Here is a 24,104-nt window from a genome sequence, read left to right on the forward strand (position 1 = left end):
TATGGAATGTTTGTAATGTGCTGTTACTGACCCCTGGTGGATGCCAGGGTATGGCCACCACGAGGCTTCTTCACAGGTTGGATGTGTGTGTTGTGCCAGGTAATCTTAAGGAGCAATGCACCTCAAAAGGAGGTGCTTGCCCTCCGGATTGCCTTGAAAGATTTGGGATCTTTTCTGGGATTTGATGCACGTGGCCACAGAGAACAAGCCCTGGTTTTGCATGCACAGACAACACTTGGAAAGGAAAATTTATCCATCAGAAAATACAGAGTGGGCACAAGTTTTTAAGCCAATGTTTCCCAGACAGCAAACATCCCTGTATTTATTTCTAAAGAGAAAAAGCACTTTCTGCTTAGAGAGAGACTAACAGAAGTGGGGTGGTCGTGCAGCAGTCTGAGCTTGAGTGTCCAGAGCGTATCCCTAATTCTTAATACTATTTCTCTCTGAACTCTGTCTGTAGAAAAGATGAGTTTCCCAGACTTGTGCTAATTATTGTAAGAGTGCTTGATTGCTTCTTGATGACCTTAACTATTGTGTCTCTGAGTAAGATGAGTTCTTCATCTGTGTTTGCTAGATGCTATGGATGAGGTAATCTCTAGGTTCCCAGGACAATGGGTCATCTTCCTTGCAGGGCTGTTTTGCCTAATCAATCTAAAGGGAAAATATCTGACCTCCACCACCCCTCCAAATTCAACCATTCATCCTTCTCTCACACTTTTTAGCCCAGGATACTAGGTCCTTTCTCTTGAATTCAAGCCTATCCAACCTGGCCCAAGGCTTGAAAGCCTGTTATGGCCTGGAAGTTTATGTTTATGGCACTAATATTGATATATGCACACATGTTACAGGTGGCTGGTTCTGAATGATGTTCTTTTCACCCTTCCTTGCAGTTGCTGATAGGATTTGCCAAGGCACCTTGGCTCATACTGTTTTCACTGACCACCAGTGGTACTCCAGGGCAGCCTTTCTCAACCAGGTGACCTCCAGGTATGTTGGAGTGCAGCTCCCATAATTCTCAAACAGTGTGGTCTTTGGCCAAGAATTGTGGGAGTTGCAGCCCCAAACATCTGGAAGGCTTCTGGGAGGGTTCTCGGCCCTATTGGAAGTGTCGGATTGAATGCAGGACCTGCCTGTGAAGCACATGTCCTTCCTCAGACCAGCAGCGACCTGTGACTTTGAAATAACCATGCATAGCATTGCACTGTATGTCTGCAATCCTAAACCCACTTGCAAAATAAAGTGCCAATAGCATCCACAGCTTTTTCAACCCATCATAAGTGAACTTACTTAGAACTGAATTATTTAAAAATACATATTAGCATTCACAATTGCATTCAATTTTTTATTGTTCAGCTTGTCAGCATGTCTTTCTGATTATAGAACCAAGTAGGTCATTTGCAAGTTGTTTGCTTGGTTTGTCTGACAACCTCTGCAAATCTTGTTTGCAGTTATGTACCGTTAAGATGTTGAAAGCAAGCCTTGCATTTACTGAAGTAATATTTGCTTCACATACAGAGGAAGATGCAAGTCAGTTGACAGATTCTTGAAGCATGGAAGATAGAAACATAGAAACAGAGCGAGTCAGAAGGGGTCTCCCAGGCCATCTAGTCTGACCCCTGGCTCCAGCCAGCTCCGCTCATAACATGCCCACCATGTGCATGTCCAGCCTCTCTTATCGTAGATGTGCCATAACATGCAACATCAACTTACGGGACATTGCCTTTCTTTATCTGATTGTTCCTTAGGGCCATCTTGTTTCTCTAGACTACAGGGAGGAGAATATTTTTCCTTGAAAGCTGCTCCAAGTTGCTGTGTTAGAAGGCCTCAAATGGAGATACTGGATACAGAGGTCTCCTCTGACCTGGCTAAGATTAATTTGGATTGGTAGATAAGCAGACCTGCAGTATGGATTTTTCCCAAACAAGCGCTTTTGCTAGAGCAGGGGTTGGAGACCTTTTCAGTCTCAGAAATGCTTCGCCGTGATGGGTAAGATCACAGGCAAAACCCAACTTTCTCCCTATTCCATTGTTACCAATTTATAGTAGTGAATGTATCTACTCAGAAGTAAACATGAGCAGCATTTTTGTTTCTGGCTAAGCAGGACAAAGCTCTTGCAAGTTCTGCTCAGAATTAAGCGGGGAAGAATCATATCAATGATCCTTTCAAATACAAGCCCCATCTATGGAATGCGCTCCTCAGAGAGGTCCGCCTGGCGCCGTCTTTATTTGTTTTTCGGCGCCAGGCTAAGACCTTTTTATTTAAAACTTATTTTAACTGCTAAATTATTGTATTAATTAGGATTTTAAAATTTTTAGCCGAGAATGCACTGGGGGTTTTTAAATGTTGGTTTTTTTTCTTCTTTTAATTGCTTTATTATTATTATTTATGTATGTTTTAGGTATTATTTGTGAGCCGCCCCGAGGCTTTGTTGCGATGGGGGCAGCATAGAAATGTTTTAAATAATAATAATAATAATAATAATAATAATAATAATTTCAAACACTAGATCTCTGCAGGCCTTCTCAGAGGTGAGCACAAGCATCAGGTCTGCAGAGAGCATGAAAGAAGTTGTTCTTTTGTTGTCCCACAGCTACAACATTCGCCTGAGGTGCATACAGCAGTGATAAAAACATCTGGTTGGTTATTTCATATATGACATTTTCCTGAAAAATTATCATCAAATGCTTTTCACTTTCTTATAATATTTTTATTTTTCTGCAGAGTTAAATAGACTATAGCAAATATTATTTGCAGTGCCGGCCATTGCAAGGAGAAGAACATACGCTTGGTATTCTTTTGGTTTCTGCATTAACCCAGAAGCTAGCCTGTATCTCTCAATTTCCTAATCTGGGGGATCAATTAATCAAATTTTTGAAAGTGAAATTTTGGCAGTTCTTATAAAAGCCATAGCTTTACAAACTTCATTTGACTCCCTGATTATTCCAGGATCTCTCTTTTTGTCTTCCATCTCTAGTTCCCTTTTACTCTCTGGTGGTTCTTCTCTGCTCTGTTTTTCAGATTTTAAAATTTTGTTCCATTTGTTCTCTTTTCTCTTTTGGTCTCCCTCTCATTCTTTAAACCTGGAATTTATCTTCTTTCCCCCCACCTTATCTCTTTTCTGCTGAGCCCATTCTAACACGATGAGAAAAGTATGCAAGAAAAACCATTGGCTATGTGGAGATAAAAACTGAAGTGCATCTCATAGAGTTGCCCTTTTATTGCACTCCACCAATTCTTATTCTCCCTTTCATCTATAATGATAACATACCATGCCAGAATGTCTACTCACGAGGAAGCAGGGCAAGCTTCTGTGGAATAAGGTTCAGAAGGAAGCAAATCTTTCAGGCATTCCTCTCCTGGCCGGTGCTTCAGGGAAACGCTGTTATCTCTGATCACCTGCTGATGAGAAATGAGAGCTTTCCCTCTGCAGCAGAGGAGGCAGGGCCAGGCGGGCTGGTGGCACTGAGCCCCTTTGCTATTATTACTGCAAGAATGACACCAAAGCTGTAATCCAGACGGCCCGAAGGCACTTTGAACTGATCGCTTGTAGTGTAGGAAGCCCAGTTACAACTAGAATGTGCCTCGAAAGCCAAAATATGCACATACATCCCTCAGCCTTTAGCCTTCAACTCTGGCCATCATTGGGATTGGGTCTCAGAGAGCGTTGAAATTGAACCCAGCCTTCCTGTGTTGGGAGAACTTAGCTCTGCCCTAAATTCATGCCTGACTCTCACCCATGAAGGGAGCCTGGTTCCAAGCCCAGTGGTTTCCCATGTATGCCGCTGAGTTGTGGCTGCTGCGTAGGGTAAGCTGCTTTGAATATACCCACCAGTCTCAGATAAATGTCTGTTGCAACTCAACTACTTTCCCTCATAGGAGAGGAAGCAATCACTTTACTTCTCCTTTGCCCACCCTGGCTCTAAAGCATTTGTGTGTAATGCAGATTCTTTCCAACTCCAATGCCCTTTCCATTTGCATTGCTTTTCAGTAGCAGGCCCCAGCCTTACTGTAACTCATCTGCAAAGCTGGTTGCTCTCAGATCTGGAATCCAGAGTTGTGTTTATTCAGGAAGAAAATTGCATTTGTCCACATTCATACACACTGCAGGATCGCCTGCAGAATTTCCATTGTTGCGAGTGATAATTATAGTATGTCCTACATTTCTCTCTAAGTGTTCTCATTATTTATTAGTTTGTTACAGAAACATAACAACCCCCTGGGTCAGCCTGATGATGCTCAGTTCTCAAAGAGGCATTACAAAATTTAAAAATGGCAACAGTCTGATGAGAAGGATGAAAATCCAGTAGAATATTGAGATGGTTTTAAAACAGAGTAAAAGGCTAAATATGCTCTCCTATGCATATTTAGACAGAAAAAACATCCAAGAAGTCCCAGAGGCTTGGGTGGGTCAAAGAGTTTTCACCTGGTGCCAGAAAAGCATCAGGTATCAATCAGATGAGATTCTTTTGGGAAAAGCATTCTAAAATTGGAGTGCCATAACCAAAAAGGCCATCCCCACCAAAGGCCTTGAAGGATGATCTTACAAACTTTTTGTGGGGGAGGCACCTGGGACCCAAAGCCACCTGGGGCATTTGAGGTATCTTGGATTTCAAGCAGAAAACAGATTGGTGGCTAGTTCAGTTATTTCAAGAACAATGCTGTGTTCTGCTCATAAGAGTCCCAGTCCAACTGAGTTGCTGAGTCCCGCTGTTATGAATAACTGATCAAGATATGAATAAAATTCCCCAGAGAGGTTTGCCTGGCGCCGACATTTTATCCCTTTCAGTGCCAGGCCAAACCCTTTTTATTTTCCCAGTATTTTTAGGTTTCAGGGTGATTTTAATGTGGGGTTTTATTATATAGCAATTAATTTGGATGCTGGGCTTCACCCTGTTTACTGTAAGGCCATCCTGAGACCTCAGTAGTGGACAGGATATAAAAGTTTTAAATAAATAAATAAAACATTGAAACTCATCTCCCTTTAGCTATGTTGCCACTCTTGCTGTACATTTTGTGATTAGGGCATATCATATTGGCAGTATGGACTATTTTCTGTGGCAAATGGCAATGGATATAAAGACATAGGCAGTCTCTTAAGTTCACAGTTAACCACTATAACCTTTCATTAGCAGACTAGTCTTTGTCTATTGTGGTTTGCAGCTTTTCAGGTACCTGAAACCCATTATGGGTGCTTTTATCTCCCCCATTCCATTTTGATTATAAAATATCTTTTGTAGAAACTCCTTCCTGTCTGTCCTCCAGTTTCATCTTGCCTTGCTTCTTTTGGGAGAACAATTGCTTAGTTCAGAAACACTTGATTGCAAATCAAACTGTCATTTCTCAGTGGGATGCTGCATCCTCGGAATTCTGCATTGCCATTCAGTGCTAGAGATTTGGAGGACATGAAGATCTTTAGTTATTTGTTTCCACTGCTGTAGGAAAGGATTCAGATATTCTAGGAAAGAAAGCTTCTGGCTCAGATTAGTAGTAGTGCTGAAAATACAGAACCTGCAATAGGACAGAGGTGAAAGATGGAAGTGGGACATGCAGAACCAGCATTTCGCACTCCAGATCTTCAATCACTGTGCTTTGAGGAAGGGCAAAGACAGCATCATCCTGGGATGGCCATTCTTCCAATGCCACTAGGCTTCCTGTGAAGAAAAGGCTTAAACTGGTTTTTAGTAATGAAATCTCTCTAATCCCTGAACCAATTCTTCGAAAATGTTGCAGCTTTCTTAGTTGGATACACCTCTATGATATATTACCATTTCCATACAAATTGCTCCCTTGAAAGAACAAACTGGGGAGGGGAAAGGGGAAGCAAATCACTCACTCTTTCAAATTGGAGAATTCCTTTTCTAAATAAATTGCGGCAACAATTGATCCTTATGACACTTCTTTGGATCCAGTGGTTCAATAAAAGAAAAAAAAAGTAAAAAACCGCATTGGTGGAAAGTTTTCCCTTCTTGCGGTACAGCCCCCAAACACACTCCAGAAGATTGGGGGACCCTCCAGAGTGGATCTGGGAGGCACATGGGGAGCTGGGGTGGGGAGGAAAGGGTGGGTAAGTCTTGTTCCATTAATGAAGTACCCTTGTGCAACATTGGATCTGATTTATTATTTGGTTTTGGTAGGGTCCCACCCCCTTTATTCAACCACAGGGAATAAATTGGTAAACTATGAGAAAATTAATTCTGTAGCCTGAGTATTAGGATAATAGGAGCATGATTCAAGTAACAGTCAAGACTATTTAGGGTGGTCTTTCAATTTTTTCTTGTAGTTTTGCATGCAAGGGCCAAAGCCTATTGGTAAGTACATTTTTTCTTCCTTTAACCTTCTCTTGGAAATGCTAACTGCTTTTGTTTTACACATTTGTAGAGTGTTGTGATATTATACCATCAATGAAGTTTTTTGTATCCAAGACTTCCATCTGATAATCCACAGTAGATGCATACAAGCCTGTGGCCTGTGAATTCAATGAATGAAGCATGGTGTGGCAATCCCCCCCCCCCCGCAAATGCATGTTTGGTTGTTGCTCTCTCATGCTTGAGAAGCTGAGAGGTGGCGGCTGGGGAGTGATAGGAATCATTGTGTAACCAGCCTCCCTCCTTTCCTGGCATGTTTCTTTCTATCCTCTCCAAGCCTCAGTTGCATGCTTGGAAAGGAAGCGGACATGTCCCAGTTCAGGACCTCAGATTAGGGTCTCCAGAAATTCTAAACCTTCCCCAGACTTCATTACATGGGGTTGTACCCTAAACATGTTTGGCTTGTGTTGGAATGTAGTTCATTGCATTCGAACTTTAAAGATTTTTATATGTACTGTTTTGTGTGTTACTATAGATTTGTGTAACAAGTTCTGTACAGCAGCCTCCTCCCAGCTGGTGCCCTTCACTTGTTGTGGCCTATGTGTTCATTGGCCTTGCTAGCTGAGGTATGCAAGACCTAAATATCTGGAGGGTACAAAGCTGGTGAAGACCGCTTCCTTTCAATTCCTTTGTTATTCCTTTATTCCCTTTCTGATGTAATAAACATTTGTTAAATATTTTTTGCCTTTTGTCCTTGGATGGGTCTTTCTGCTACATGGATATTGACCCTGGCTAAAATCAAAGTTTGCCGAGATGCACAGTGGCCATGTATCATAATTTAAAAATTTTAAACTTACTGAGATAAGAAAGGTTTTTCAATTTGCAGTGGCTGAAAAGGAACTGAATGAGAACTGGCACCTCTCACTGGAGCAGCAGTTGGAACAGACCTATTTTCCGAGTTCAAGTGCAGCATAAATGCACCTCATGCACATTTTGGTACCTGGTCCATGAACAATTAGCAAGATGCTTTTGTTTCAAGGCAACATGGCCACCCTCCAAGAATCCTTAATAATTTTGCAAACTTTGTCAACTTGTGACTTCCCCTTCCTACAGTCAGCCACTGCAAACTTAGCACTATCCACCTGTCCAGTTGGCATATATGAGAAACTCCTCATACTCATGTGGGAAATCAAGCTATAGTACCTCCACATGGTTAACGTGTTCCATAATACAGGGCTTGTTCATATTGTAATGGTTCTGATAGTCTTGCTAAAATGCATGCTTCCACAAATACATTGCAATTGTGCTGACCACTGAAATGGATGTTTCCATGCACGTTTCATACGATGGAAGCATCATCGGTAAACTCATGCTTCTACAGCTTACAATCACACTAGACCCTGAAGGTATCCTAGGAGTGAAGTCCATGTAGAGGAGAGAGAGATTTGACCAGGAAAGTATCTTTGTTTTGAGTACAGAAACTTCTCCCATTCTTGCTGCACCAAGAACATCAACAGGAAAGAGGCCCCCAACATAGTACCTGAAAAGAGGAGACAACAGACCAGTCGTGCAGCTGGCATGCCCTTTTCCTTTCTTTAGTGTGACTACAGCTGGATTTGGCTAGTGTTTCACCATGGACTCTCACTCCCCTCCCTTGTTGAATTGCTCTTAGTGAGACTTGTTCATGTTATAAAAGCAATGTATTTAAAAATTCCAGCATGACCAAATCAATGAACATTTTCACATTACAACTTTTAAGCAACAACATTTTAGTTCTAAAAAAAATCAACCAATAGTTTAACTAGAAATCTTATTACAGAAAGAGTAAAGAGGTTTCTTTTTCACAGTTTTATATTCTGAGCAAGGGTTTCATCGGATATTTTATTTCAGAAGGTAATGCTTTTTCCACACTTGATCGCCACAGGCCAATTTTGAAAGGAAAAGACTGAAGGGGGAGGGAAACTCATTTAATTTACAATAATTTACAGCCATTTTGTAAAAAGGCATTACAACTGATCAAACTGGAGAACGCCTGGCTATTTTACAACTATAGGTACAGAATTTAAATATTCAAGCTTGTGATGAAAAAGCGGCAAGATGGTCGCAGTGTACAATGTAAACAAGTAGCTTTGGAAAGTGAACAAAGTCCTTGAATACTTCTCTCTCTCTTAAAAAAAACAAACAAAAAAACCCCCTTCTTGATTCTTTCCTGAAATATGATCACAGGATGTGAATGCTCATCTACAAACATAATTTAAATTGTGTTCAGGATAAAACCACTTTGACAAGGAGTTCAGATTAAGATCCAGTCTGAGTGGGGCAGTGTTGAGGTCCCTGTAAAAAGTAAACATCTTTTCTTTAAAAAAATGTGCTACAACATTTGCAACACAGTGCAGCATTAAAACTTTAAATACAAAAATATTTCTTTTTCTGTTGGGATAATAGACCTAGCATATTGGAAAGTAGTAACAATACTGCTACTCATAGCACATCCGGTCCATGTCTTTCAAGTCATGTAAGGCAATTGCTGTGTTAGTTTATTGTGTATGGCTAAAAAACAGTCCAGGAAATAATAAGTCTTTGCTATGTTTTCCGGCCACTCCACATATGTTCCGGTGTACTTTTGTGATCTGTTGAATGTTCAAAAGGAGATCGGTGTCCTAATGGAGATCGTGCGTCATAGGGTGATCTCTGATCCAAGGGTGACCTAGGGCCACTACTGGAAGCTCTGTGATCCATTTGCCAGTCTGAATGGTATCTATAATCCCTTGAAGATTTATGATGGCTGTAGTCTGAACTGGATCGATGATCTAAGTGTATTCGATGCTCTGAGTGTGACCGAGTGTCTTTTAAATTGCCTTCCACATTTGACCTATGATCTCTATTCCTGTGGTCATCCAGCTTTCTATGTTTGCCATCAGCGTAGTATCTAAAAAATAGGAAAAGTAAATAATGTGAATGGAAATTAGCATAAACAGTAGAACCTCTAGGGCTTGCATCAATAAATAATTATTTTTAAATGTTTTCAGTTTCCTAAAAGCAAAACATATTCTTCAAACTGCAGTCAGAAAAAAGTATATGAAATGTTTCCTAAGAGAGTAGGATAAGCAAGAACAGTAAAAGGTTCTTGAAAGTAAGTAGTTAGCAGAACAATCCTATCAACCTCTTGTGAGCAGAACAGGATCAATGTAAAACAAGCGAAGGTTACATCGCTCTTTTTGGTTGATTTTGCTGTTTTTTAACATGAAAATTGCATCAGCTGCTGCCAATGAGGCATTTCCTTCAAATGCAAACAGAAGCTTCATGAGAGGGATTTTTCTTAGTAGGGAAGGGAGGGTTAAAATTTCTTTCCATGCCTGATCCCCTTTAATAATTTGTTCTCCCTCAGCTGATGCCGCCCCTTCCCAATACTCATATTTTTGAAGATGAAAAAAGAGATGTCATTCATTAGCAGTTGTTTGGCCACCTACTATGGGCAACCTTTTCTGAGCTCAAAATCTGCTGGCTGTACCATTTAAAATTTGAGTTTAAATCAGAGTTTTAAATTCTATATTACAGTTTGGGATATGTTATTGCTACTTTGTATTGTATTTTGACTGTACTTTATCTGCTGTTGTGTACTGCTCATTGGGTGGTACAGAACTAATATGAACAATCATCATCATCATCTTCTGAATAGCATGACAAGTTAATTATAATACTGGAAGAAGCAAGGCTCAGCTGCTGTCACTGAACTCACCTGTAATCCTGTTTATAGTGATCCCAATCCCTGTGATCTTTTCCATTGCTGAATGTGGAATAAGGCCTTTTTCTAGAATCACTTTTTTTGTAGGTGTCTCCATGAAGTCTCTCCTTGTGATGATCATGATACTGTGATAAGTGTCTGTCAGAGGAATAACTATCTCTGCTACTATCATCATGATTTGTGTTCTCTTTTAGTCGCTCCACATCTGATTAAACAGAAGAAGAGAGTTTTTTTTTGTTTTATTTGCATAATCAAAATTACTAGCTCTCAACTCTAATGTTCCTTATCAAATGCAGGTGAGGCAGTGACTATCCTTGAACTCACTGAGGAGCCAGATTAACCTGGATTCAAGCCAGACAAAACAGAGGTTCTGCTTGGGTTTGTCTGTCTTGATATATAGAATTCAACCTGCTCTAAACAGGATCACATTCCACTGGAATGATCATGTTTGTAGTCTGGGAGTGCTTACAGATCTAACTTTGTCATCTGAGCCTCCAAACACCTTTTAAGCTTCAGCTGATATACCACCTGAATACTGCCCAGACAGAAAAAGCCCATTTAGCGTTATCCATTTGCTGGTAACATCCTGCCTGGATTACTGCAGTAAGTTACATGTGGGTCGACCACTAAGGATTGTACAAAAACATTGGCTCCTTGCCAGGACTAGGAATTTTGAATGTGCTACTCCAGTGATACATAAACTTTGCTGGTTGCTAGTCAGCTTTCTGGCAGGATTCAAAGGCTGGATCCACACAACAAGCCTTGGTTTGTTCTATGGTTTCCCTGTACCACAATGGTTTGCCATGTGCCTGAGCCCAGGATAATGGTTACTATGGTCCTAGTATGCAACTATCATAGAACTACTCAGGAAATAGTGGGAAACTACAGAAGCTGCTCCAGCCATCCAGCCCCTTTGTGTGGACCAATGAGGGAGAGGCAGGCAACACAGGCAAGGAATGATGTACCTTGGGATTGAATTTCAGGCACAGTGGCTGATAGGGTATGTGCCAACAGTGGGAAGACCGAGTGGGGAGGATGGAAACCATGGGAAGCAGAAACCACTTGATTGTTTGTCAAGTAGATCCTGGTAAAAAAAACTGAATAATGGTAACCATGCATGGTTGCTTGTCATGTTGTATGAACACAGCTGAATTGCTGATGTCAAACTTTAAAGTTCTAAATGGTTTAGGAGCACTTCAGCTGGAAAAAAAAAATGCCTTCAGAGATGTGTGCCAAATCTACTTTGGGCATTCCCTGGGCTTGGCTTCTTGGACTACAGTCCACTTTGCTGCAACTTTGAGTTTGAGTTCCTGGCGAATGCACCCAGTGTTTGTGCAACATTTGCCAGGAACTAAGACCTGCACAAATGCTGCACGAGTGGCGTCTCTCTTTCACGTCAGGCACACCAGCTTTTGCTTGTGTTCCATGTGGCATGAAAGAAGGCTTCTGGTTGCGCAACCTTTGTTCTGCAAGTGGTTGTGGATGCCTCTCTGCTTCGCTTGCTTTCTAAGACAGCGCTGAGCTTGAGACAGAGGGATGAATTTCATGCTTTGTTGCAACCCTAGATGGCTTCTTCCACATACTCCTGCCCAAGGGTTCAAGAAAATCTTTAGAGGTTCTTCTCTGGGTGCTGCCCCCCGCCCCCAAAATGGTGCAATAGGTGACTACCAGGGAAGAAACATTTTTACTGTGGCCACACAGTCTGTTGAATGCCATCCTCCCCATGGGAAACCTTGTGTCTTCACTGTATAATTTCAGGTGTCAGGCTAAGAACTTTTTCTTCAAGCCAGCATTTAATCTTAACATTTTCTTTGCCTGTATTATTGTGATGATTGTTATTTTTCAGATGAGTTGGGTTTTATGCTTGTGAAGCACTCTGACAGCACATGTCAGTTTGGAAGTACATACATCAAATAAACAAACACACTGATTTTAGAACTGGACTATGATACATATGTGCTTATTATACAAAGATTAAGGTTGACATTCTCACCTGGATTTCTGATAAAATGTGTATTCACACTGCTGCTGATATTCTGCTCATTGTGTTGCTGAAAGAAAGAATTAAGGAAAGCATAATTCAGGTTTAGTTTGGTGATAGTCAGATTTCAGCTACAATAACTTTTCTTACAAACTGTTTGTTCACAGCTACACTGCATTCTATTAATGTGTATTTAAAATTCATAAGACGTATTTTAAAAAGTTTCTACCTGAGTTTCTTGACGTTTTTTTATTGCATGTTTGTACAATTTGTGTAGCTTCCTGGCATCAAATTCTGTAAATTTGGAAACAAAAATCCACAAGTTTCTACAATTGGAGAGAAAAAGAAAGTGAATTAGATTCTCAGTGTTATGAAATGCCATTAATAGGTCATGCTTCTGATTCTCCAACGTATAACTGGTATAACAGTATTACCATTCATTTGAGTTTTTCTTATAAAATTAACTGTGCCATATAAAATATAAAAAATAATTACAGAGACCTAAATCTTCACAAGAGAAAAATACTCTAATTGGGTGGAGAATCTTTTATTTCAACATATTAGACTTTGTGACTGAACAAGAGATTTAACAGAGAGAAGCCACCACCTAGTGGCTAATATACAGATTGCACTAAGATATAGCTGCTTTTTTTTTGTTGCTTCATGACAAAGAACAATACAAGACAAAACGCCTTTTTATTGTAAACCTTCTCCTACCCTAAAAGGCTAGGCTTACTAGTTTTTTGTTATATGGCCCTAAATACAAAAAGATATACACAATTTCCATGCCTTTAAAATGTTGGCCAGGCAGCAAACCCCATCCATTAAATGCATACTGTATATGTTAAGAAAAGAGGCGTTTGGATCTCCGTTGATTACCGGAAAGCATCAGAGAATGGCGAATTCCTAAATCTTCTCAAAAAATTATATTAATTTGCAACATACCTACATGTGGCTGAATTATACATCAAAAGGTTCCTTACCTGTAACTGATGTTCTTCGAGTGGTCATCTGTACATTGACATATATAGGCTCTGCACCTGTGCGGAGCCTGTTGTTGGGAAGATTTTCCAAGCTAAGCTCATTTTTGAAGGCAGCTCTGCCCCCTTTCCCTTTAGGGTAAATAGGAAGTGCTCCTGTCATTTCCCCAGTTCTGAGACTGACAGTTTGATCTCGGTACCAGGGAAAGAAGATGGTCTTGTGGATCCATGGTTGAAACTGTACTGCTGTAAGGGCACAGTTGAACATCTTGGTTTTAGACTGTCTGGTTTGGTTTTTGTGGGCCTGCTGTGTGAAAACCTGGCAGTAGGAGCCACTGTCTTTGCCAAGACGAAAAAGGAAAAGAGAATCCATGTCTGTAGAGGGCATTTGTGTGCCACAGCAGCCGTATTTCTGAAAAGCTGCCGTGGGGGCCATCAGGGAGAAGAGTAGAGATGAGGTAAGTGAAACAGAAGGATTACATGATTTTTTTTTTTAAAAAATAAGGATTCAGTAAAAGTGGGTATAAAATTGAGAAAGATAGCAGGTATTTCAGGGTTAAGAAGATTCTAGAAGTCGAGCAAAGATGCTAGGAAGAAATGGAGCGCTAGAAACCTGAGGCACCCAAAACAGCGGTTGGAGAAGAACTCGGGAAAATGGTGAGAGTTCCTCCTATTTATATTAAGTGCAGAGGGGTGGAACTCCCTCTGAAATTAAGTTTAGCTAGGAAATTCTTCCTGACAACAGGCCCCACCAAGGCACAGAGCCCATATGTGCGATGTATGGAAACCACAAAGAAAAGGCAAATCTGTAACTTTTTCCAGTGTTTTTCACCTTCAACAAATGGAAGGCAAACTAAAGTTGTTCTTCCCACACAGAATCAAAAACAGGTGAGAAAATTTTAGCTAGGAGGGAATGGATAAGCAGCCCTTTCCCACGACCACTGAGATTCCAAACTCACATGCATATTTTTTCCTGAAAATGGGAGCTGGAGGCATAGAACCATGACAATGCATACTTTGGCCCATAGTTGTAACAAAGGCATTTATAAAACATTTGTTTTGTCTCTGAGGTTACTTACTTTCTCCACTGTTTGATCTGGTCAGGATTTGTGTATTCTTTTAGACACTCGGTTATATGATCTCCAATTTTGATAAGACACTGCCTAGTATGCTCCAGCTGTTCCCTTTCTGAAAGACCTTTCTCTGGTCTATCTAGCTGTTTTAGTGCTGCTTTGACAGGCCTCATTCTTTCTTTGCACTGTAAAAATAATATGCAACTGAATACCCAGACATGGAGACATATAATTCTACCAAACAACCTATCAGTACGGTCAAATTTATGGATACACTGAGCATATGTACTATGAAGATTCTGCTTACAGTAGTTTTTCATGGCATATTTTCTATGACACTCCATCCATTTGAATTCTATTATTGAACATTACATATAAATTACTGATATTTCAAATCTCTTAAGACAATTTGGAAGTACAAAACCACCAACATTTATTACTCAAAAATACCAAATTTTCTGAGAATGCAGACTGTTCACTGCTGAAGGTGCTCCTTGCTATGCCCAAGTTTTTCCAGAGCAACTGGGCACATTCAAAATTGAGCACCATTGTACAACTGACTCCATTTTTGCCTATTCCCTAAGAATGGTTTCTGGTCAGTTATGCTGCAAATCAAAGCCATACTTTTACTGACACAGACACATTTTTGATAAAAGTAAAATCAGAAAGGCTAGGACAACTTGGGAACAACTGAGGCTGTTTCCATAAGTACTGTGGCACCTATGGGTTCTGTACTGGAAACCCCTATCCTTGATGTTATTGTTCTTTGATCTTCATATAGAGTTCTTGATAGAGTTTCAGCCATATATTATACTATATATAGAAAATGTATGTAATGAGAAAAACCTCTCCCATAATACTAGAATATGGGTTCATCTCATGAAGCAGTATCATGGGAGATTCAGGATAGATTATTTCATTCATACAGCATATTATTATATGACATATTCCTATTAGGAGAGGTAGTGATGACCACCAACTTAGGTCGCTTTAAAAGACGATCATGCAAATTCATGGAGCATAAAACAGTCAACACCTTCCAGTCATTATGGTATGTATTATCTCCAAAAGGAGAGGTGGTATGCTGCCCCTCTCCCCAGTTGCTGGGAACATGCATGAGAGGGTGCTCTTGCGCTCATGTCCTGCTTGTGGGCATCTGGATGGCCCATGTGCACAGAATGCTGGACAAGATAGACCTTTGGTCTGATCCAACACGGCTCTTTTTATATTCTTACAATTAAAGCATCAAGTCCATTAGTACCATTTGTAATACTTATGGTGCTATCAATACTCATGACACTTGACCAATTAACATAAATTTCCAATTAACTTGACCAATTAACATAAGTTTCCACAAAATGAAACTGAGTTCAGTAAAATGATAAACAAGTTTACTTAAAAACCCTGTGGCAAATTGCATGCTGGTATGCCTGGGCATCTGAATGGTTATAAACCTCTGAAGGAAAGCAAGACAAAATGGGAGGCATGTGAAAGAAGTTTCGGGAAGCATCTTGCTCTTCTGCATGGTAGGATAATTTTTATTTAACCAATTGTTCAGGGGCAGGACATGTGAACAAGGGTGCAGTCATAAAATAGTAGTGTGGAGAGGACAAAACACATACAATGCTTCCTATCTCTCTGTGCTGTACTGCATGGGCAGCTGCAACTCTGCTTGAATCCACAGCACATTATTTCTGGCCTGCCCACCCTCCCACTTGTTCACATCTGTCCTTCCTGTGCTAATTTGCTGCTTTAAACTAAGTTGCTAATTGATATTCGTGTGTTATTTTCAGGTTAGTGGGGTTGGGAAGAAACTGCACCTGTTTTTGTACTCCTTATAGGAATCTGAGCTCCCGTAGTTTCCTGCTATAAATAAGCTACACACTCTGTGCAATTCTGGTCAGCAATTAATTTTGGTCAAAGGTTGCCGTGAGAAAGGGATGTTCCAAAGCTAACCTCTCAGAATTACCCACCAGAATACACTATCCCTGCAGTTGCCATTTCAATATTCTTCTTTTGCCCTTGGATTGGTGTTGCTGGCAACAACTTTCCAGAGGCCAGAATTGGCTCAGGGTATATGTGTTTTCCCCCTGATAATATAGATACTGGATTCATATATCTCATAATTCAAGCTGGCATGACAAAATAATGACATACTATTGTATCTTTAATATTAGCATCAAATAAGTCTTACTATACTGAATGTCTTCTGATCCAGCTCTTCAGATTCTTCAGATATAGGAACTGGCTCACTACTTGCTGTTATATGAACAGGTGTGTCTGCTGAAGGGGTTTTCTTGGTTTTGTCTTTGCTCTCAGATTTGGACTCATTTGTCTAGAAATGTAAAAGATCCCAGATTTCTAAAATAATGGGTTACATACAGTGAAATGCAAAGCACTGCTTCACACATTGCACAAGTACACTGGATAGAAAATAATTTTACCAGGAAAGCAAATATACAAAGAGCCAGTCAAAATTTCCCTCCCCTTTGACAGCTTATAGCCTCATGCCACTTGAAGCATACAGTACAGCAAGTGTAGGCAACTTTTTGGGGCCTGTGGGCATATTTGGCAATTTGAGAAACTGCCCTGGAAACTACTACAAAATGGGTGTGCTGCAGATGAAAGCATTGGCCTGCAGCCATCTTCATTGCCCAAGAATGGATCTGAACCTAAAGTTTAGCTCAAGAAATTTATCTGAAAGGATGACAGAACAGCTAGATGCCCTTAATTCACACTGAAGCACTCCAGCTGCCCCTAAGAAACTATTATTATTTCAATCAAATAAAATGTGGGATGGAGAGCACCTCGTCAGATGTCAAGAAGGTTGTGCAAAGGTGCACTAGTGCCCAAGGGCACCTTGTTGGCTAGCCCCATAGTACAGGAAATAAAAATACAGTCTATTTTCACTGGGGATGGGGAGATCTAATACTGCCCAAATGTAACTACCTTTTCTTCTTTTACTTCTTTTTCTCGCTGCATGTATTCTTTTGCCTTGCTTTCTCTCTTCTCTTTTATATCTTTTTCTCTCAACTCCTTCTTGTCCTCTTTTTCTTTTTTCTCCCGTTTTAGATCCTTCTTGTTTTCCTTGGATTCTCTTTTCTCATCAGTCTCCTTTTTCATAGTAATATCTATATCAGGGTTTTCTTCATTTTCTTTTTCTGTTTTTATTTTTTTATTTGGATGTTTCACTGAAGCCATTTCATCCTGGAAAATGCAAGCACAATTGCTACAATACAGAGTCTAAAAGTTCTAACATGTATTTCTACACATATATACAAGACATTACAGTAACATTTACGCAATGCATTCTACACAGGGCTGCCCTGAAGACTGTTTGGAAAGGACTGATGGTCTGGACATATAACTCCAATTCTGGCCCACTTGCACTGGCTGCCTATATGCTTGTAAGCCCAATTCAGGTTGCTGGTTTTAACCTATAAAGTCCAACTTGGCTTGGGACGGTGATACCTGATGGAGCACCTTTCCTAACCTTCATCTATCCAGACACTATGATCAAGTTCTGCAGCCTGCCTCTGATTGCTATCTCTGAGGGAGGCTTGGCTGGTGGCGACAAGGGGAAGGATCTTTACAGTGGTGGTCTCCTGTTATGGTACGAGCTTCCCACTGGGGCCTGCCTGGTGCCAACCTTACTATCTTTTTGGTGCTAGATAAAGATCTTAGTACAGGGCGCTTAACTAGTTTACTGGAATTTGCTAGCTGCTAAACAGGTCTTAAAATTATTGTAACTTTTAAAAAATATCTGTTTTAAATTTACTTTAAAGTTTTCTACCTTAAACTTTTTAATTAAGTTTTAACATGGTGTAGTATATATTTTTAATGTGTTGCTGTAAACTGCCCATGGAGCTTACACTATTGGGTGGCATAGACATCAATTAAATAACCAAATAACAACAATAATAATTTAGCATTTTGTTGCTTTTTCTGAAGACTCCTTCCAATTTATTATAAACTACTGTTTGCAAAAGCTGTTTTTTTTTTTACTTATATTTTCCAGTGGAGCACGGGTAGGTAGTGGGAGAGGTTAAGAGTTATTCTTTTTCTATTTAAATTCAGTTCTCAGGATGAATTTAAACCCAATTACTGTCCTTTATCATGTACTGCAATTTTCTTACAGTACATGATAAAGGACATCTCCTTTAAAGCAGGGGTGGAAAGCCTGTGATCCTCTAGATGTTTTGGCTTACAATTCCCATTTTGCTCACCATTGGTTACACTGACTAAGATTGATGGGAGTTGTAGATCAAAACATTTGGAAGGATTAATTCATGGCAAGAATTAAAGATGCAGGAAAGAACAAAAGAGTGGCTCTTTTATCATCAAAAAGTCTCAAGATTAAAAAAATGAAATTCAAACTGGAAAAGGCGTAAGAAACTTGACAGACTTTGAAAATATAATTAAAAATCAAGCAGACCATCTCCTAGGACATGTTTATAAACCTTGTTTAACTATGATACTGAGATTCAACAAGACAAAATATGCATGAAGAGCTGGATGCAGAATCTTGAAGAAGAAATATTGGCACATCAATGGGAAGTCTTATGGACAAGGACGTAACATTTACCACATGCCAAGCACTAAGGTAAAATTGGCGTAAGATACATTTCTGGTGGTATATTAGCCTAAAAGATATACAGAAAATGGACAAGAATTATAACAGAAAATGTTAGAAATGCAAAGAAATAGATGAGACATTTTACTATATGTGGTAGACATATGACAGAATCAAAAAAATGAAAGCAAATACATGCTGAGATGCAGAAAATACACAACATGGACTTTCCGGTGAATGCCAAGTACATGTTACTGAGTTTGTCCCAGAGACTATCCCAAATAAATGGTAACAGCAACAAGAGTGATAATTGCCTCAAAATGGAAAGCTGAAGACTGCCTAGCAGTCAAAGACTGGCAAAACAAACTAGCTGAGTATACAACAATGGTGAAGCTAGTGAATTATGACAACAGAAGACCAGTTAAATAATTTACTCAAAGATGGAAGGCTTACTACAAACAATTTAAATAATGGTTACAGAAAATATATTTTTTCCAAATGTTTGTGATTACTATTAATCACCAAAGCAATGTTATGACCTATAACTAACTGTATAGGCTCTGGATAAATATATGACTGAGAACTGAATGGGTTGGATGGGAAAGTGGTTGATAGAGACTTTTATTTATTGGAAATGTGTTTAAATGAGGAGTTGCTTGCTAAATCTTGGGAATGATCCTAGGTTTTTTTTGTCCTACATACCCCCCCCCCCTTTTTTTTCTTTCTATTGTGCTTTCTGAAAACAAATTTTAAAATTTGGGGAGAAAATCTGGTAAGTCACAAATTGCCCACCACTGCTTCATAGTTGTTAAACTTACATACTTATTATGTCTGCATGTCAGGAGCTGAGGCTGATGCAAACTGCAGTGGCCCTGACACTTCCTGATATGTGCTTTTCAGAACTACACATCAATCTAACTGGCTTTCATTTAGATCCAAGCCCAATTCAAAGTGAGGTTCTTGCCTCTGAGCCCTACACAGTTGAGACTGGGATATCTGAAAGTTCACCTGAATTACAAAGTTTCATATAGTCTACATTCTTTAAAAAAACTTAGATGTAAAATGAGTATTTTGCAAACATGATGTCAATATAGTCACCTTGCTATCATCGTCTTCCTCTTCATCAGATTTATCTGAAGGGGGTAGTGATGTATCACTCTTTATCTCCTCTTTAATTTTTGCTGCTTTTATGGTCTTACTCTTCTTAGTCCTCATCTTTCTTCTCTTTGAGCCTCCCTAAGTAACAGAAAGAATTTAAGCATGAGAAAGCATTTCTAAAAATACCTTATTAATACTACTCATTCCACAGTTCAAGTTCTTTTACTCTTCCAAGTTATACATGTTACAAGTATTTTTTTTTTAGAAAAATTGAAGTTATGTTTAGAGAATCATGAGCTAACATATTTCCATGAGTACAGTGTTATATTCAGTTCCTAATTGGAGAAAACCATGTAGAAATATATAAAGTATAGATAAGATGAAAGACCAGCATATATTGCAATTTAATCCTCCTGTTAACAACAAAATAACTTACTGCTCCAGAAAGTCTCTGCGCTTCCTTCCTTGCTAGATCCTTATTGAGTAATTTTATGAGGTAGTCTGCACGGGTCTGTAGCTGCTTGGCTTGGGGTTTCTTATCTGGATCATCTGGTAGAATCTGAAAGGACAGTTTAAAATACATTCTTCAAAGTACGTAGTGAGTTTAACTACTTTGACTGATTAGGAGAACAGTTAATATATTCAAAAGGCTGTCCAGAAATGGAACGCAAGATAGGGCATGTGCATGATGGTAGATTACATGTGAAGTTTTATGCAACAGCATGTAGTCCACCATTCACTCCTACAAGTAAAGTTTACTCTGGCACAACTTTGCTATGTGGGCAAACTTACTATAATTCATGAGACTTCAAGACAAATTCTCTTATCCCTTTTAGATGCCCATATAGAAGTCAGTCCTCTTCCACAGACCCCACCATAACAACAGATGGCTCTTTACTTTCTTAAATAGGAGACATTCAGATGAACATTTAGTCTGAACATTCTTCAAACAAGTACAATCTGTATGGTTACTGCAATTATTAATTTAAGCAGCAATGCTGATTTCCTGAGTAAAGATGCATTTCATAGCTGCATCTTAGAACTTACTTTGTGTGTCAAGTTAAGATCTGGGTCCATTTTTATCATTTCCCAACTACCATAGCCATATTCATAGATGCCTATTAGAAGATTGGAGTCATCCTCCTTGCCCCAGTCCATATCAAAATGTGCAGCCTTAGTGTGACAAGGAATGGTGTATCTAAATTAAAAATAATAAGCACATTTAGTAGCTATTTACATGTACTTTTAACAAGGAAGTAAAAACAAAATACATCATTGATTACTTAATGATTTATCATCTTAATATTTCATTTTCTCAAAGAAGCTCAGGATGAAGTACATAGGTGCTTCCCCATTTATCTTTACATAAGATATCCCTATAAATTAAGTTAAACCGAGAGATAGTAACCGGCCAAAGGAGAAACAATGCATTTCATGGGTGAGTGGAGATGTGAACCAGGACGATACAACCATTATGCCATGGTGGCTTTCCGCTTCAATAGTCTCTTTCTTTGAATTTGCATTAAAAAGTGGTTACTGATATAGAAATGGAAACACTTGAATTCCCTAGGCATGACTCAGTTAGGCTTGCCTAATAATAATGTATCAAGAAAAACAACAAACCTCTTTCTCTCTTCTGGATCTGACGGAATCGATTTATGCAATGGTGCTAGCTCTTCTTCATGTGAGATGACTAGTTTTGCATTTACCTGGACTCCTGATATTCGGAATGTTGGGCCTTTAACTTTTCCAAGTCTGCCCCCTTATAATAGTAATACAAAACAGGTAAATATTAGCTCAGTTTTATGTACAGCTGTTACAAAATGTGATGAAACAAGTTGCACTTCAAGTATCAAACTTGACAACACAACAGATAAAAACAAATCAAACAGGAGTAACTGGTCTAAACTTTCACAAACACTAAGAACAAATACGTGGCAATGTGCTTGGCCAGGTTTGGCCTACCACCTGTATGCTTCTCCCTTGCCCATCATGGCTCATCATTCACAGTAAGGAATGCATACCTGGGTCCAGGAGGCTGTAAATGCATAATTGAAAGAGAGTGGTTCCAGCCTCTTTAAAGAAGCTGTAATCAAACCACTCCTGAAAAAAAACTAACTTGCACCCAGAAGATGTTAACAACTAGAACTTGGTGGCCAATATTCCTTTCTTGGAATGGTGGTGGCTGAACAGATCCAGGCTCTCTTGGATGAAACTGATCACCCTGATTCATTTCAATCGGACTTCAGGCCTGGTTTTGGAATCAAGACTATATTGGTTGCCCTGTGGGATGACCTTCACTGGGAGGACAGGAAGAGTGTAACCCTGTTAGTTCTCCTGGACCTCTCAGTGGCTTTCAATACCTTCAACCATGGTATCCTTCCAGATAGGCTGGCTGGGTTGGGAGTTGAAGGCACTGCTCTGTGGTGGTTCTGCTCCTACCTGACCAGCCAATTCCAGAAGGTGGTGCTGAAGAATTCTCTGTGCCATGGCAGTTATGCCATGGGAGAATGCAGGGCTCTATTTTATCCCCCATGGTATTTAACATCTACATGGAACCACTGGGGGAGGTTATCCAATTTGGGCTATGTCACCAATATGTTGATGGCATTCAGCTCTACCTCTCTTTTTCATCTAATCTAAGTGAAGAAGTGGCCATTGTGAATCAGTGTTTGGGCTTGATAAAGGATTGGATGAGGACCAATCAACAGCAACTTAATTCAGGTAAGACAGAGGTGCTGTTGGTAGGTGGAAACTTTGGGAGGTGCATCTGTCCATTTGCGTGACATTAAATCCGTCCTGGATGGGGTTTATTATGCACAATGTGAAATTATGCACAATGTGAAACTAGCAGAGCATGCTTAATATGAAATTTCAGAAATATTATTAGTAAGCATGCTTAATATGAAATTTCAGAAATATTATTAGTAAGCCTATCTTGAATGAGTGAGTGCAGTGGAATGAGAACTGCTGAGGCAGTTGTCCTCTTTTTTTGTCCTCTTTAAGGCCAGTTCATATTTTTTGTCCTTGTGTCCTTGTTCCCAGCAATGCACTACAGTGGTCAATAATATATGCATTGGGCACTTATGAGTATAGCTGGCAGAAGTGGCTGAAAGAAGCGCTACTAGAATCATGGCAAATGCTGACAGTTCATTTGGTAATAACCCTGTTCACAGTCAGTGTGTTGAGGATATGGTCAAATGTGCTTGGGACTGCTTGCACAGGCAGAAAATGTGCTATGTAAACCCCCTTTTTAAGTTCTTGGTGTATGTTCTAAGTCTTCCTAATTTGCTCAGAGCAACCTATACCTGCTCTTTCTTGTCCAGACGAGTTGTCTCTTAAAGCCTTGATGCATCCATTATGTACCAGCTCTCCAAGTCGTCTAAGGTCTGTCTCAGATTTATCCACAAGTTCAGCATCTCTAGCTATAGCATCTAGCCTGTAACACAGCACAAATACACTAATTCTAGCATCAACATATGGCAGCTTTCTTCATACTAGAATACAGAAAAAAGCTTTTATACCTGTTTTATACAACCCTCTTAAGCCACCCTCAGTAATAGCTTCTGGTTGTAGCTCCATCGCCAGTGGCCAGTGCAGTGGCCAGTGGATGTAGGGCACTTTAAAGACAGCTTCTTTGTCCTTACATAGTGCTCTGGGAAGCAGTACTTGTTCAGTGGTCACTAGCAGTACCAATCAAATTACTGCTTTCCCCTAAGCAATATGGGCAGACTCACCTAGCCCCCAATTTCTCACATGTCCTCTGGAGTTTATCATCTTTTTCCAGAAGTTAATATAGGTGGAGGAAAGTTGAATCATGCACAGCCCATTCCTAAGAGGGTAACAGAGGAATGGCTCCTGCAAGAACTACACCAGGCATCAATACAGTGGTACCTTGGCTCACAAATGCCTCAGTTTATGACCAAATCGGGTCACAAACAGACATTTCTGAAAACATTTGCCTTGCATCGCGAACTCTGCATTGGGTGATGATCGCAATCACGCCTGCAATTGCGCCCCCCCCCGAGCGCACCCGCTTCAAATTTTTGTGATAAAAAAAAAAGTTACAGAACATATTAACCTTATTTACATTGAACCTTATGGGGAAATTTAACTTGGCTCATGACCAATTTGGGTCACGACCAGAGTCCTGGAATGGATTAAGATCGTGAGCCAAGATACCACTGTTCTATACTCTTTTTAGCATTGGGTTAAAGCCTTTTTATTTGCCCAGGCACTTAACATTAAATGTTACACAATATGTTAAGATGGTTTTTATGCCTTTCAATTTTATTTTGCTGATGTTTGATTTAAAGTTTTTATTGTATTGAGTGTTTCACTTTAATGTA

General features: G+C 39.7%; 1 protein-coding gene across 3 annotated transcripts in view; it reads right to left on the reverse strand.

The window, feature by feature from the left end:
• Positions 1 to 8,256: 8,256 nt before the first annotated feature.
• The window catches only part of CHD1 (chromodomain helicase DNA binding protein 1), a 66,419-nt gene continuing 50,571 nt past the window's right edge, over positions 8,257 to 24,104 (reverse strand). For all 3 annotated transcript variants that reach the window (XM_044445844.1, XM_044445845.1, XM_044445846.1), the window contains exons 26-37: positions 23,064 to 23,194; positions 21,379 to 21,517; positions 20,803 to 20,953; positions 20,192 to 20,314; positions 19,756 to 19,893; positions 17,034 to 17,291; positions 16,279 to 16,419; positions 14,091 to 14,269; positions 12,261 to 12,357; positions 12,044 to 12,101; positions 10,045 to 10,255; positions 8,257 to 9,234 (exon numbers count right to left, since the gene is read on the reverse strand). In XM_044445844.1, the coding sequence (XP_044301779.1) occupies positions 8,889 to 9,234; positions 10,045 to 10,255; positions 12,044 to 12,101; positions 12,261 to 12,357; positions 14,091 to 14,269; positions 16,279 to 16,419; positions 17,034 to 17,291; positions 19,756 to 19,893; positions 20,192 to 20,314; positions 20,803 to 20,953; positions 21,379 to 21,517; positions 23,064 to 23,194 (1,972 nt within the window). In that variant the 3' untranslated portion in view covers positions 8,257 to 8,888. The remainder of the gene's footprint in view (positions 9,235 to 10,044; positions 10,256 to 12,043; positions 12,102 to 12,260; positions 12,358 to 14,090; positions 14,270 to 16,278; positions 16,420 to 17,033; positions 17,292 to 19,755; positions 19,894 to 20,191; positions 20,315 to 20,802; positions 20,954 to 21,378; positions 21,518 to 23,063; positions 23,195 to 24,104) is intronic.

Source organism: Varanus komodoensis, unplaced genomic scaffold, assembly GCF_004798865.1.
Source record: "Varanus komodoensis strain SLA01 unplaced genomic scaffold, ASM479886v1 scaffold5, whole genome shotgun sequence".
Taxonomy (NCBI): domain Eukaryota; kingdom Metazoa; phylum Chordata; class Lepidosauria; order Squamata; family Varanidae; genus Varanus; species Varanus komodoensis.